Source organism: Asterias rubens, chromosome 6 (genome assembly GCF_902459465.1).
Source record: "Asterias rubens chromosome 6, eAstRub1.3, whole genome shotgun sequence".
NCBI classification, from domain to species: Eukaryota; Metazoa; Echinodermata; class Asteroidea; order Forcipulatida; family Asteriidae; genus Asterias; species Asterias rubens.
The window spans coordinates 19,101,699-19,118,196 of NC_047067.1; the positions used below are offsets into that span (position 1 = coordinate 19,101,699).

At 38.6% G+C, this 16,498-nt stretch overlaps 1 protein-coding gene across 2 annotated transcripts in view; it reads left to right on the forward strand.

Moving 5' to 3' along the window:
- The first annotated feature begins 1,774 nt into the window (after nt 1-1,774).
- Nucleotides 1,775-16,498, forward strand: part of LOC117291674 (low-density lipoprotein receptor-related protein 2-like) — a 137,700-nt gene continuing 122,976 nt past the window's right edge. For both annotated transcript variants that reach the window (XM_033773520.1, XM_033773521.1), the window contains exons 1-5: nt 1,775-2,067; nt 10,403-10,510; nt 12,094-12,213; nt 14,950-15,069; nt 15,548-15,667. In XM_033773520.1, coding sequence (XP_033629411.1) covers nt 2,004-2,067; nt 10,403-10,510; nt 12,094-12,213; nt 14,950-15,069; nt 15,548-15,667 — 532 coding nt within the window. In that variant the 5' untranslated portion in view covers nt 1,775-2,003. The remainder of the gene's footprint in view (nt 2,068-10,402; nt 10,511-12,093; nt 12,214-14,949; nt 15,070-15,547; nt 15,668-16,498) is intronic.

The following is a 16,498-nucleotide window of genomic DNA, read 5'->3' on the forward strand; positions in this document are numbered from 1 at the left end:
GCGTATCAATTTTAGAATTCGGCCATTCAATTTCGTTTTGAGTCGAGTCAAATTCCCTTAGCGCTCTGTTCAACTCAGCGTGACACACACGCCTCAAGAAGCGTCGGCGAATTTGACTGCTGCTTTGATGAATTGTTACACTGAATGATTATTTTGTTAAATCGAATGACGAAACATTAAATTGGACTAATCATGAAACAAAATCGAATGACCCTTTTGAGTAGCATGCGATTTCACGCGAAATAGAATAGCTTGGTGGTTAAATTGGCTGCTCATTTTCCGAAATTGACCGAGAAAACCTATACTATTAGTTTTATGCTTGTTTATAAGATAGTTGCCTCTTTTTTTAAATATTGTGTTAAAATGTACATAGCCCTTATTATCAAAATCTCTAAAATACCAAGCTGATGGAGAAGTTTCTCAAACAGAAGGTTTTTTCGAAAGCAACTATAATTATTTAAATAAAATAATAATATTTTGTAATATTTTGCATTTTTATTATTAATTTTAGTGCAAGATGGAGGATGAAAAAACCTGTTGTCTGATTGTTTTTCTGTGTTTCTGGATTTGTTTTTCTCTAAGAAGTGTAGTATTTCTGGTAGTCTATTTGCTCTGCAAAGACTCAGAATATAAAGTTGCCTGGTCTGATTTTCACCAAAATAACATAAGATTCATAATTACATTGTTCGTCATTTAATAATTACTTAATGCGTAATTTCTGTGGCTAAAATAGATTTATTTATAAAAAAAATGATGAGATATTTCTTGAAAAGAACTAACAAAAACCAGTTTCAGATTTTGTCATTGTAATTCCTGTTTGCTTAAAGTATTATTTTAGAAATGTATGAATGGGGAGGGTGGGGATCACATCAGTTAGGAATAAATGGGAATGTCATCCAACTGACTACTTCAAGAACATTCTTATAAAAAATGGGGCTGGGGGGGGGGAGTTACTGACAAGTTGCAGATGAGAAAAAAACTAACATTGGCAAAAAAAAAAAAAAAGTCAACTTCGAGTTTGTTGCAGGTTGTCTGCAAAAATATTTGTTTAATTGCAAAACAACTGGAACTTAACAATCGGTATTTGTGCCAGATTTATGTGTTTCGTTTTAAAATGCATTAGAAATTAGATGTTTCTTTTCCATCTACTGCTATAAAAAAAACTGCATTCAGGTTGGTTGGCAGGGTGTGTTTCTTTCCTGCGTGGGTTGACCCTCCTTGAGGTTTTTCCTCCCTAGTCTTAAACTGAAATTTTCTTCTTTACAATAGTTGGTGTGACCTTCACGACAGGACAGTATGGCCTTCAATTTATGCTCCCTCTACTTTTCAGCCACGCCCACCACAAAAGCCTTGTCCCAAACCTCACATTAATTTTTTGTCATAGCGCCCTCTTTCATTGAAACAAACTTTTTTGCATCCTTCACAAACAAAAATCACACGTCATTTTGCACCCACCCACGACAAAGTCACAACCACAACCGGCACGGCAACTGCAAGCTGAACGAAGGTTTGTACTTTTGTAAGCATTATTTGATAACTTGTTGCATTGCCTTCAACTTTTCGTTGTTTCTAGGAACTACACAAGAACTGTGCCTACTCCAATGCTTGTATGCTTTCGAGACCCACGGCGGCCAAAACACCACTGGTCCTCCGTCCCCGACCTTTACACTGTACACGGCACAGTATTCGAAAGTGCTTTGAAATTTGATCCGAGTTCCAATTTTTTCAACAGGTGTTTATTTCAACCCCAGAGCTCTTCTTGTGGGAGTATACTACACGTGTGTGCTGGTGGTGTATGCTTATAATAGCTCCATGGTGTGGTGGTATTTGTGGCAAGCAGCCAGCAAACCGGTGCTCTTCGAAGACGGTACCAACAGTTTGAGCAAGGGGGAGGTGCTACGTCGTCCATGTTGGTGTTTTGAACTTCAGTGCTGACACCAGTCGCCATGTTCTAAATCTTAGGATTCTGATCAGCTGGTTTCTTGACTGATAAAGACGCAATAATGCTCTCTGTTTTGTTGATTCTGTTTGCCGGTGTGATTTGTACTGCTTCTGCTCAACAGACAGGTAATTTGGAATAATATTTATTTCATTCTTGGCTGGATGGTGCCTTCCATCCCTTTGCCCTTTGTTGTATTTTCTTCCTCCATGTTTATATTATAAAGTAAAACTTTCTCTGACTCTACCTCCATGCACTGCTGAGTCTGACTGATTCAAGTAGCAAGTGTCACTGCAATGCAATGCCATGTTTTCTAAATCAACAAACATGGTTAGTGTTCATCATATTGTATTTAATATTCCTAATTATAATTAAAAATAATTAATAATAATTGCTAATTAGGTCGCGGAGGCCTGCGCATACACGATAAACTTAGTATTTCACGTAGGGGTGTCAACGAAATACCGGACACCTGGTAGACCCAGTTACTGGGGCGCTACAAACAATAATGACAAACTCCGAAAGAACAGAGTAGGCTGGCCACAGCGCCCTAATAACTGGGTCAGGCACCTGGCAAACTTGGCGCCCACAAACTGGGCAGGCATCTTGCAACCTTGTGACTGTAACTTGTCGTCTGCAACTAACCTTGTTGAATACCAGTGTAATAGTTCTAGTGTGCACTGGCCTATTAAACATTTTCTTTATAGTTCTAGGCCTAAACTAGACCCAGTAACTGGGGGCGCAGGTACTCCTGTTTAATTTTTTCTTCTTCATTATTTGGTGGTAGGCCTACTAGCGCCCCAGTGAAAGCAGACTTAAATATATGGAGTAGGCCTACACTACAGTCATTTTCTATGACTGTCACACAAACAATGTCCCCAAATGATGAATTACACAACGAAGATACTTCACTCAGATAAAACTTTGTTTTAAAAGTGCCCACTTTACAAAAAAACTGAAACTCGGCCCATAAAAGGGTCAATTTTTACACTCATTTGTGTCTTGATGTTTTTTAAGTTGAATTTTTTGTGCAAAATAAAATTGAATTTGGGTTGGGCCTATAGGCATAATAATGCATCTGGGGCACATTCATTGGAAAGTTTTCCAGGTCTACATTGTAGACTCTACAGGGCACCAAGGCCAAGACAAGAGCCATGACAACCATGACCTCTGTGTAGTTCCAGGCCTGCAAACACCAAATTCCTTGTTTCAAGCCTCTGACAACTGCACCCAAGGGACTCATTCCCCTGCACAGAAAAAAGTCCCAGCCACTACTAAATGGTTCTTACTACCTTATGAGTTGTCTGGTGACAAACTTTGGTTTGACCTTAAATTACCCCAAATGTTCCTCTTGCCTCTTTTAATGGAGTCGTCGCTTTAAAGGCACTGGTATATGGACACTTTTGGTAATTGTATTCCCACTTGTTGTATCCCAACACATGCATCAAATAACAAGCCTGTGAAAATTTGAGCTCAATTGCTCATCGAATTTGCAGGAGAATAATGAAAGAAAAAATACCCTTATTGCATTAATTTGTGTGCTTTCAGATGCATGAAAGGCTAGAAGGAGAAATTGCCCCTTTCCAAAAAGCTACATTACTTCAGAAGGAACTGTTTCTCACAATGTTTTATACTATCAACAGCTCTCCATTGGTCGTTACCAAGTCAGATTTTACGCAAACAATTGTTTTGAGTAATTACCAATAGTGTCCAGTCAAGAAAAAGTTCCTCATGACCTAAAATGACCCCAAATGTTCCTCTTTACTGTTAATGGTGTCAGCAGTCGATTTCACCAAACTCTTCCTAACTTAGGATTAATGATAGGACTTGGGACGGGTTCAGTTCCAAATCAAAATACAAAGGACGCATTGAACTCATCCTAAGTTAGGACTGGTTACTCGTCTTAACTCGAGATAGGATTGATCCTAGCGTTTCGTGAAATCGGCTGCAGGGCGCTTTAAGCCAAGAGTAGTTGGCATGCTGCACAGCACTAAGCTGAGTGATCAAAGGTCAACTGTCAACAGCAGAGTTCACTCCTGGGGGTACGCTAAGTGAAATCAAGTATTTGAAAGCCCTGCTAATAGATTTCCTCTCCATGGACAAAATACATACAAAAACATTGCCAAGGTCAAATTGTATTTAGATGAACTTGATAATTCAGAACTTTTGTATACTGGGATTGATCACAGAATCATTAAAGGGAAGGTAATTTAAAGGCACTGGACACTATTGGTAATTACCCAAAATAATTACCTAAAATAAGTAAGCACAAAAACTTACTTGGTAACAAGCAATGGAGAGCTGTTGATAGTACATTTATAAAACATTGCGAGAAATGGCTCCCTTCTAAAGTAACGTAGTTTTTGAGAAAGAAGTACTCGCTAAGCTATTTGAATTGAATTTGAGACCTCAGCTGGGAGGTCTCAAATTCAATCATCATCTGAAAGCAACTTGTGTGGCAATGATGTTTTATCTTCCATTGTTGTCTCCCAACTTCGACAACAAATTTAGCTCAAATTTTCACAGGTTTGGTATTTTATGCATGTTGAGATACACCATGTGAGAAGACTTGTCTAGTTGTCAATTACCACAGGTGTCCAGTACCTCCCATTGTTCTCTCCCAGCTTCGACAACAAATTTAGCTCAAATTTTCATAGGTTTGGTATTCTACATGTATGCATGTTGAGATACACCAAGTGAGGTCTTTGTCAATTACCAAAGGTGTCCAGTGCCATTCAAGTCATTGGTAATAAAACACTTTTTGTTTTATAGAAGCCTACAACTACAGCACCTTTCGATGGTTTAAAGCTTTTTGCGATACATTTCACTTCAAAGTAATGTGGATTTGTAAAGTCATATGAGTTTATACGCCCACAAATTCAAATCTGAGAAGTATTAACTGTCAGTAATGCTTCTTTATTGTGTATTCCTGTTAGGAATTATTCTTCCTGCATGGTTCCACAAACCAAGTCTGCAAATGTATGGTGTGTGTGCGGGGATATAATTTTGCAAAACATCATTTTGGGAGAACACCTGGTTTTCTTATTAAGAAAATGTGCTGTCACCATTGTTCTATAATGATCTTTAGATTCTGTTTTCTATTCAAGTGATAAAGCTAATTTTTCCAGTGATATGAAATTCTGGGAACATAAGTTAGCTCTAAAGTACCATGTTGTAAAACAATTTTTGTGTTGAACTTTGGCCGCGCGAAAAATCAAACACGTAACGTTCGTACGCGCATTTCCGATACACTGATGCACAACTGATTGGGTTTGAGGTAGATAAAAAGACGTATGGGTACTGTACGCCGTGTGATGGTCTTCGGACTATCACACGGCAAACGATGCACTATCACACGGCCGCCGTCTAGTAAAACTAAGACATGTCATGTGATGCGCTCTTAACCAATGAAAAGGCAGAATATTTGTAAGGGGTGTTATAATATCTTCAATCACCTGAACTGATTATTTATCCAATGGTTGATTTTCTTTAGTATTATTTAAAGGGACTTGACACTATACTCAATATAATTAATTGTTAACATAAAAACTTGTAAACGAGAAATTGGCCCATGTTGTCCAGTGGATTCTGGCAGTGAACATTTGAAGCCCCCCCCCCCCCCCAAATTGCCTGCTTGTCAGTCAACACCTTGAGCCTGTGAAAATAAAAACTAAAATCCCCACCAGTGAGAAACATAAGCCCTCATCCAGACCCTAATAATAACAGTGGGGTAGTAATCTTTGACAGTGCAGCCACTCTCCCTGATTCTGCAAAAAAGGGCATTGAAAATAAACCAATCTTTCCAAGTTCTGATGAACAAATCTGAAAATCACCCTAATTTAAAGAAACACGTTGCCTTGGATCGGTCGAGTTGGTCTTTGAAAAGCGTTTGTAACCGTTTCTTATAAAAACGCATGGTTAGAAAGATGATTTAAAAGTAGAATACAATGATCCACACAAATTTGCCTCTAAATTGCGTGGTTTTCCTTTGACTGTGCGACCTAACAGTTTCATTCTCTTGCGAGTTTAATTATGCTTTGGGTGTATATCATCAGCAAGTTCACATAAAGTCCAAAGCTTGACAAATCATTGCTGGCTTTTTTGGTGGTTTCGATTTAGTTGAACAGTATTTAAAAAGTTATTTAATTAAAATCGTCTCAGTAGTACCAAAAGCTTTGACCCACAATTTTTTACAAAAAGCTCAAAAACCGCCAAAACATGGAATTGTGTTTTCACAAAGGGCCAAAAAATGTATTGCTCTACTGCGACGCGGGTTTTATCCGCTGGCACCATGCCAGTAGGTGCTCTGGTTTTGGCGCTTTCATAGGCCAAAATGCATCCTGACACACTACGTAGACCACATTTTGTCGCCTGAAATCTTTTATAATATTTGAATGAGAGATTTCCTCTTTCTCAAAACTTTGTTACTTCATAGAGAGCTGTTTCTCACAATGGTTTCTACTATCAAAATCTCTCCACTGCTTGTTACAAATGTTTTGAGTTATTACCAATAGTGTCCAGTGCCTTTTTGTTATTTCTTACAAGTAATCGTAAACAATTGGGAGGTCGAGTCTTATTGATTGATGATTTGTTAAACAATTTTATTATTCTTCCTGTAGCTCCTTACTAACTTTTAGCGTTGTTTGGAGCAAACTGCCAAAAATAGATTTTAAAAAACAAAAATCAAACTCAATACTGTTTGGAACGCGGAAGTTTAAAAATAGGAGCAACATTTGAACAGCCTATTGTTGTGTAAGGGGTACATGCCCATTTCATTTCTGGAAAAAAAGAATGAATGAGAAAGTGACAAAAGGCTAGCAAAATGGGGGTTTTGTTCTCTTGAGCGTGAGAAAATAATTCAACTAGGCTCTAAAAGTTTATAATAGGTCTGGGTACTTTTTGTAGGACACAAAACACAATGTCCACAGATTTACTTAAACTCACACAGTTTTAAAATAATGTATAAAGTTTCCCTTAAAATATTGCACTTGCTGAGGTGCTGTAGTTTTGGGGCAATGAGTAGAACAAGTCACAAAAATAGTTTTTGAATCCAAAGACGAACATTATTTTAGCATGTATTTTCGTGGCATTGTTTTAGTAATTTCACAAAGCTACATGTATACAGCACCTCAGCTAGTAATATTTTAAGGTAAGCTTTCTACTTTCATTATCCTTCAACGATGTAAGTTGTATGTAAATCTGTGGACATTGTGTTTTGTGTTTACAAAAAGTACCCAGATCCTTTAAAGGCAATTGTAAAAGACTAGCCTTCACAGTTGGTGTATCTCAACATATGCATAAAATAACAAACCTGTGAAAATTTGAGCTCAATCGGTCATCGAACTTGCGAGATAATAATGAAGAAGAAAAAAAACACCCTTGTCACATGAAGTTGTGTGCGTTTAGATGGTTGATTTCGAACGCTCAAGTTCTAAACCTGAGGTCTCGAAATCAAATTCGTGGGAAATTACTTCTTTCTCGAAAACTGTGGCACTTCAGAGGGAGCCGTTTCTCACAATGTTTTATACCATCAACCTCTCCCCATTACTCGTCACCAATTAAGGTTTTATGCTAAAAAAATATTTTGAGTAGGCCTAATTACCAATACTGTCCACGGCCTTAGGGTTTCATTACCTTTGGTAATTGTCAAAGACCAGTATCCGCATGAGTCCTCATGTATACTTTGATACAAAATAAAACCTTTGAAAACCTGTGTTCAATTAGTCTTCAAAGTTGCAAGAAAATGAAAGAACCGTGTGTTGAATGTCATATTCAAATAATAACAAATGCTATTTTTTTTAATTTTTAGTAATGTAAACTGCAAACAAATATTTAGGGGCCTGATGTTTCGATGCTAGCAGAGTCTTTCTTGATTATTATTATTATTATATAACACCCAAGCAGATCCTTGCCATTTGATTGGAGGATTGTCCGACACGTGATAGCAAATAAAAGTACCATTGCACGCTGAGTCACTCACCGTGCTTTTTCAGTCCATCCGAAAAGTACCATTGCACGCTGCCAGCGTGCAATGGTACTTTTCGAATGGAACGAAAAAGCTGAGTAAAAACATCACTGCGTGCGCGTTGTCTTCGGTAACGCAGCAAGGCATATTAGTAAAATTACTAGCATTCGTCTTCTATAATTAAAAATTGGAGGCCTACGCTTTGTTTGTTTTGAAAGTTGTATCTTTCAATCAAAATGACAAAGATCTACTTGGATGTTATTTAAAACAAATAATGAATGTTTTTCATTCGTGCAATGGTGCGAATATGTTCATTCGTTGAAAGCTGGAATGTTCCATTCAACTCGGCTCCGCCTCGTTGAATAGAACATTCCATCTTTCAACTCATGAACATATTTGCACCATTGCACTCATAAACATTCATTATGTGTATACTATTCTTATTAACTATTACATGATTTCTAAACATTTGACTTCAGTGCACTTCAAGTAATAATATTATAAGTTTGATTACACATCGCTTTGATGCCAGTTTTTAAAACTTTTGCCTTACCCTGGACGGCCCCTGCCAACAAAGAATTATGTCCAAAGATTTAAAATAAATAAATAAATAACAGTAACCAGAACCAGATTAAATAAAACAAAACATTGGCTTCAGACATTCACTAAAACTGTCGTCACAAACAAAAGACAAGAGAGCAATTTTGCCTCGTAAATTTGAAGAGAAAGTGGAGCACACAGGAAAGTGCGTTGACACCATTTTGCTGGTCTATGGCCTTAAGTTTTCTCCCTTGAAACATGCAGAATCTGATAAACGATTCATGCATTGGCCTTTTACATTTTCAATACATCCATGTGTGGGTTATATAAATCAAAATAAATTACATTTTGTTTGTGCATTGACGCCACAGAATATACACGGTGAAATCTGGATTTTGGATTTCACTCGGCTTCATCTTATGAAATTTAGGCCTAATCCAGACTTTCCATTTTGTAATTACACTCTGCGACCACGTCCGCACATACATTCAATATTTTCATAGGTTAGACTTGACCCCATTTTAACATTGTTTATTAGAAGAGCATAAGTTTGTTCATAAGCTTTGTAATTTGTTTTTCTTCAAAAACTCATGCTCACCTACAGTGAATGGAAAGTGCTTTGATAACCAGTTGTTTAAAAAGCCACAGCACCTGGTGTATAAGTCTTATCCTATAAGCGCTTTTCATGTGACAGAGCTCGTGTTTCAAACATGGAAACTTGACATAATTATCGGTCACTTGGGGATATGTTTTCAACTGAGTTCAGGCATGGCCACTTCTTCATTGGGTTAGAATGCGCTCACCCTATTAATACTATCCAAAGACTTCTGCTTTTATAAATTTTATTGGGGAGTTGCCTTAAAGGCGCTGGACACCTTTTGTAAATTGTCAAAATAACACACAGGGCCCAATTTCATAGAGCTGCTAAGCACAAAAATGTGCTTAGCATGAAATTTCTTCCTTGATAAAACGGGATTTCCAACCAAATTTCCACATGGTTTTCAGGATAAGCAAACAACAGCTGAATACCAGTAACAAGAAATATGCAGGTCTCCAATGATTGCTTGCAATGTTTTCAACAAATTCAACACTTTCATTTTTTTTTTTAACATTGTTTATTAAACTGTTGCCAAATGTTTTTGCTATGGCTTTCCACACCAGATAATTTTCAAACCTCGGTTGGCAAAAACTTGGGCTGTGACGCTGCGAAAGAAAGGTCTATGTCAATCTTTATCCTCGCAGGTACCCATTTATACCCCTGGTTATCAATACACAATATCAACTTCTACCCTCGCAGGTACCCATTTATACCCCTGGTTATCAATACACAATATCAACTTCTACCCTCACAGGTACCCATTTATACCCCTGGTTATCAATACACAATATCAACTTCTACCCTCACAGGTACCCATTTATACCCCTGGTTATCAATACACAATATCAACTTCTACCCTCGCAGGTACCCATTTATACCCCTGGTTATCAATACACAATATCAACTTCTACCCTCGCAGGTACCCATTTGTACCCCTGGTTATCAATACACAATATCAACTTCTACCCTCACAGGTACCCATTTGTACCCCTGGTTATCAATACACAATATCAACTTCTACCCTCGCAGGTACCCATTTATACCCCTGGTTATCAATACACAATACCAACTTCTACCCTCGCAGGTACCCATTTATACCCCTGGTTATCAATACACAATATCAACTTCTACCCTCGCAGGTACCCATTTATACCCCTGGTTATCAATACACAATATCAACTTCTACCCTCGCAGGTACCCATTTATACCCCTGGTTATCAATACACAAGAGGGTAGAGGTTGATATTGTGTATTGACCTCGCAGGCACCCATTTATTAGTTATCAATACACAATATCAACTTCTACCCTCGCAGGCACCCATAAATACTCATCAATACTTTTCACTATCTTTTTGTTCAGGATGTCCAACTGGTCACTTTCAGTGTACGTCCGGCCAGTGTATATCAGCATCTGGGACATGCAATGGATACCCAAATTGTCAAGATGGTTCTGATGAAGAGGGTTGTGGTAAGTTTGAAATCTCACCTATACACCCCTTGCAGTACGTGCAGCGTACTCACATGTGCCTACCATGGGTGTCAAGGAGAAGGAAAACTCTGATTTCAAACCCTGGCAGGTGGGGCTAGTTAGCTCTGGACAGCAACCCACCTAGGAGAAGGTCACTCTGATCTAAAACCCCTGGGTGCGAGAGAAGAAATAATAGTTAAGTGTCTTGCTCAGGGACACGTGTCACGACCGGAATTCGAACCCACACTCTGCTGAACAGAATCAGCAGAGCTTGAATTTGATGCTCTTAACCGCTCGGCCACGACACCCCATCACACACACTCATCATCATCATTTAGATCGGTGGAGGGTTGGTAGTTGGGATCCCTTGCACACTGACCTTACCTTAGGTGGATATCTACAACTGTCCTAATATTATATTAATTTGTTTTTTTATCCATACATGTACACCAATGTGTGTTAGCACTGAATACTCATGACAGTACTTACCCGAGCCCTGTGAAAAATATCACAGGCATATTACCTCGTATGATTATAATATAATAATAATATTGAGTTTTGATATAGCGCTTTTTCACTCCCTACGGGTGTCTCAAAGCGCTTCAAGATATTACCCCTGGTCACTGGGCCTTAATTCACTCCTTAAACCATCTCATGTCCCTGGGGAGTATACAGCCTCGTGCAACAAATGCGCTACTCGGCTAAATCAAACACAAGAACCATCTCTGCCCTCACAGGTACCCATTTACCCCTGGGTGGAGAGAAGCAATAATAGTTATGTGTCTTGCTTAAGGACACATGTGTCACGACCGGGATTCGAACTCGCACTCTGCTGAACAGAATCAGCAGAGCTTGAATTCGGAGCTCTTAACCGCTCGGCCACGACACCCACGACCTATGCAATTCTAGAGCAGTGTCTTACCATCAACTAGACCACCGAGGTTGCCCTGTAGCTAGAGGCAGTTCAAATCCTATTTTCTATGCAAATTTCCATCTATTGTTCTAAAATTTTATCAATATAAACCACAAGGGAAACTGACTGTGTAAATACCAAAAAAATAAAAAAACCTGAACAAAGATATTATAAGTTATCACACAAGCGCGAGTCGAATACGGAAAAATATAGCGCTTCTACGTCCCATATCCAATGAGGCCGATATGGGACGCAGACGCGCTTTATTTTCCGTATTCCCACGAGCGCACGTGTGATTATGTATTTATCTTCAAGCAAACTTGGCGCGTGACCATAGAACACACAAGGCGCAGGTAGTGATATTAGCCGTGCAATATAGGTTTTATCTGATTGGAGGATTAGGGCGTACTTGAAGATAATGACAAAAAAAGGGACACTGCCAACATAAAGCTACTTGTAGATAGCTCAGTTGGTAGAGCACCGGCACGTTAATCTGGTGGTCGTTGGTTCGAGTCCCACTCTAGTCAATTCTTTGTTCAACCCCAAAAGTCCTTCAATAAGATTTCCAGCATGTCCAGCTTATATGATCATTTGTATGACCTATTGTTCCATATATACTTCTAAGTTCTAGAAACCTAAAGTGTGTTAAATTACCTTATTTTCCCCCCAGTCTACCCGGAATGTGAACCCAATACCTTCCAGTGTCCAAATAGTCCGTCATGTATCCCCGAAGCATGGTTGTGTAATGGCTTCACTGAGTGCATTAATGGTGAAGATGAAGACAATTGTCGTAAGTATTGAAAGACTTGCACAGGATTTGTCATTTTTTTTAAAACGCCAGGCCCCAATTTCTTGGTTGAATTGACCAGAAAATTTAGACTTAAATTGCTGTTATGGATTCAAGAAAGTTTTTTGCATGAACAAATTTGCGAGTGATAAGTACTCTAGAAGAAAAACTGGTTAAAGCAATACTCCCAAAAAACAAACAACCTTGTCTTGAAATATTAATTTAATATAAATGTAATATATTTTACAAATTATATTTATATGTTTATTTCATTAAACAAAATCACACTAAAAGGGAATGTACAGTATGACAACTGATGGGTTGAATTGCACTGGTACATGTACAATATAAAATATTCTTTAACAATTAGCTGAAGGGTTATTAAACAGGTTAAACACACAATTGGTAATGAGCAAGAATTAAAAACAAATCAATTCACCAACAATGAACCAGCACTTAAAGGCAGTGGACACTATTGGTAATTACTCAGAATAATTATTGGTATAAAACCTTTTTTTGGTGACGAGTAATGGAGAGAGGTTGATGGTATAAAACATTGTGAGAAATGGCTCCCTCTGAAGTAACATGGTTTTTGAGAAAGAAGTAATTTTCCACGAATTTGATTTTGAGTCCTCAGATTTAGAACTTGAGGTCTCGAAATCAACCATCTAAACGCACACAACTTTGTGTGACAGGGGTTATTTTTCTTTCATTATTATCTCGCAACTTCGATGACCGATTGAGCTCAAATTTTCACAGGTTTGTTATTTTATGCATATGTTGAGATACACCAACTGTGAAGGCTAGTCTTTGACAATTACCAATAGTGTCCACTGCCTTTAATAAAAAAAAGGATGAAACTTAAACAAATAAACATAACCAAGAGGACACATTGTGAAAAGATTTCTACAGAAAGAATCTAAGCATAGACTATGCTGGTGTTTCCTATGCTTACTTGTTCCCTCTGTGACAACGCCCTCCAAAAACTCAACAGAACATCTGGGGACAAACTTAAATTATACCCAGGTCGGTTTATTTATCTGACCCCCAACTAATTGCTGCTAAACTCATCTTATTAACCGACCCCAATAAATGAGGTCAAATCATGCAGCAGGTATTTTGCCAAATTACAAGACCTATAAACCCCTGGCAAATAAATCATACCCTGGCTCGGATCTTTCCAAGGAATCCTGCAGTTTCGTTTTCATAACTTTAATAAAGTGTGTGGCTACTGCATGGTGAAGCAATTTTGATAGAAAAGCAAAATGTTGTTTGTTTTCCAGGAGTATTGCTTAAAGACACTGGACACTATTGGTAACTTTCAAAGACCAGTCTTCTCACTTGGTGTATCTCAACATTCATAAAATAACAAACCTGTGAAAATTTGAGCTCAATTGGTCATTGAAGTTTCGAGATAACTATGAAAGAAAAAACACCCTTGTCTAACAAAGTTGTGTGCTTTCAGATGCTTGATTTTGGAGACCTCAAATTCCAATTCTGAGGTCTCAAAATCAAATTTGTGGAAAATTACTTTTTTCTCGAAAACTACTTCACTTCAGAGAGAGCCGTTTCTCGCAATGTTTTATACTATCAACCCCCTTCCATTACTTGTTACCAAGTAAGGTTTTATGCTAATAATTATTTTGAGTAATTACCAATAGTGTCCACTGCCTTTAAAGTTGTTTGTGCCCTCGGAAAAATCAGCATAATCTTTTAAAGCATAAACCATGTATACATTAGGTCTTGCCCTTGTGTAATTTTTTTCAAAGGCCAAATATCATACCTGATTCTTGTAAGCAAAGATTTGTTGTGCTTGGCTACTTTTTTTGGTAAGCTCAATGAATTTGGGCCCTGCAATCAAAGCCACCACAAGAGTAACCTGAGTCTGGAACTTCATCTTTGATGAGAGGGCAAGGCCATTTTCATTTTGCAAAGAGCTCTTCCATTTTGTAAAATCTGAAAGTCTAATGACATTTTTGAAGGGGCACAAGACCAGAGCAACAGAGGGCGCGACCTTTGTGTAATTCAAGACTTGGTACCACTAGCCAGTAACTGCTTACCTTCGATCACCCCCACCCCTCCCCACCCCCACAAACGAAACCCCACGATTTAATTGTTTGATTATACTGAGAAAAAAATGAAACTGCTTTCGTCTGATTGGCAAAGATGGTGGCCTTGAGCACAGCAAAATATTTTACCATACATACAAACTTGCTCTGTCCTTCTGATAGAAAGCAACAGTTTCCATATCATGTGGTTAGAAGAAAGTTCCAGAACTACGCGTATAAAAAGAAAACTTGTATCACTTTGTGTTTGGAAGAGTCGAAGTCCTCACATGTTGTTTCAATCAGCCATTATATAACTTTTTTAGTCCCCTTGCACACACCCCTTTCACTGGCGTCATACGCATCGACTGTCTGCCCACAGTGTGCCAGTTTGGCAGACAAATTGAGCAGGCCTGTTTGCTTCAGTTTTAAAGGGCAAGGGGAGGTAGTGCTTTCCAGCCAGGCTTCTGATGGATGATACCCAAGCCTATGGACTGTAAAGGGGGTAACCCTATTTCAGCCCCAGGAGTAGGTGGCAACACCATGATGTTTCAATCACCGGTTTTTCTAGTCGGTACATGTATATGTGTGTAATGCTCAAACTATTAGATACATTCGTCTGCTGTAACCAATATTGGAGTACGTGTCTAAACTAATTGATTTGATTTTTTGATTTTTTTTTCACTTTACAAAGCTGACGTCCCTTGCACCAGTGAGCAATTTACCTGCGTCTCCACGGGCCGCTGCATCTATGCGAGTTGGCAATGTGACTACTGGGATGACTGCGGGGACAACAGCGATGAGGTTGACTGTGGTAAGATAATACAGTATGAATAATAATAGTAATTGTTTTAAGATAATTTTTTGTCAAATTTAGGGCGCTTTTGGATGTGCATATTATATCTATTATCCAGCCTCTTCTTACACTTTCAACCGTTTTTAATGGCAAAAATTGCTTAATTTGCTTTTCTTAAAATGTAGTTTGTTGAGTAAAGCCTGGCTCATACATGTACTTCCTGCGAATGCGAATCAAAGCGAATTTAATGTGCAATTGACGTCACAACTTTGTTTTCGCTGCCAATATTCGCAAGAGTTGAGCACAGCTCAACTGCTGCGAATTATTCGTTGTGAATTTATGACGTCAACATTCGCTTCACATTCGCATTGTCAGAAGTATAAGCCGGGCTTTGGGCTGTTTTGCCAGGGAAGGTCGAGTAGATGTTACTACCTCATTAATGTATATCGTAAACAAGAGTGCATATTATTATTCTATTTTATTTATTTATATATAGATTTTCCAAGCTGTGCTCCTGGGGAGTTCCAGTGTAAGTATGGGAGTTGTATCAACGAGTCTCAAGTGTGTAACGCTGAGATAGACTGCTATGATGGCGGCTCGGATGAAAGCAACTGCAGTAAGTCCTCTACTTTCTAATTAACTAAAGCAGGGGTGGATTTCACAAAGAGTTAGGACTAGTCTTATCTCGAGTTAGGACCAGTTACTCGTCCTAACTTAGGACTATCCATGCAAATTGTATATCTCCTAGGACTAGTCCTAAGTTAGGACTAGTCCTAACTCTTTGTGAAATCGACCCCAGGATTCGAACCTAGTAGATTCAACAGGCAAGTCGTCCATTTCACCAAACTCTTCCTAACCTAGGATTAATCCTAGGATATAGGATGAGTTTAATTCTGTCTCTTCAAGACGTTAGGATGAATTGAACCCATCCTAACTTGAAATGGGATTAATCCTATTGTTTTAAGAAATCGGCCGCAGCTTTCTACCTGACTATTTAACGGTTTTGAGTTACGCCAAAGATCTGACGTGGAGCCCAGATCCATAATCACCTTTGACCTCACATCATTTCACATAGCTTTCATTCTTCTGGAGATTCCTCGCAAAATCTGATGGACATGCGTATATACATATATAAACCATAGAGTTATATATAAGAACTAGAGGGCGCACGGGTGATGCTTCGTGCACATATGCTCTGGGACCGCAAGGAGACACGCGCGCGCCATTATGTACCCGCGTTGAATATGAAACACACGTTGGAGTTTGTGTTTATTAAACGCTACGCAATGCTGTTTTGTTCCACTTTACAAAATGGCCGCACAAACACACGCTGTGGGATGCCAGTTTTGTCAACTTAGAAAATGGTCGCCTACGTGCATGCCGGGGCGCGTATATAGGCCAGTGCGCCCTCTAGTTCTTATATATAACTCTATGATAAACCAACACC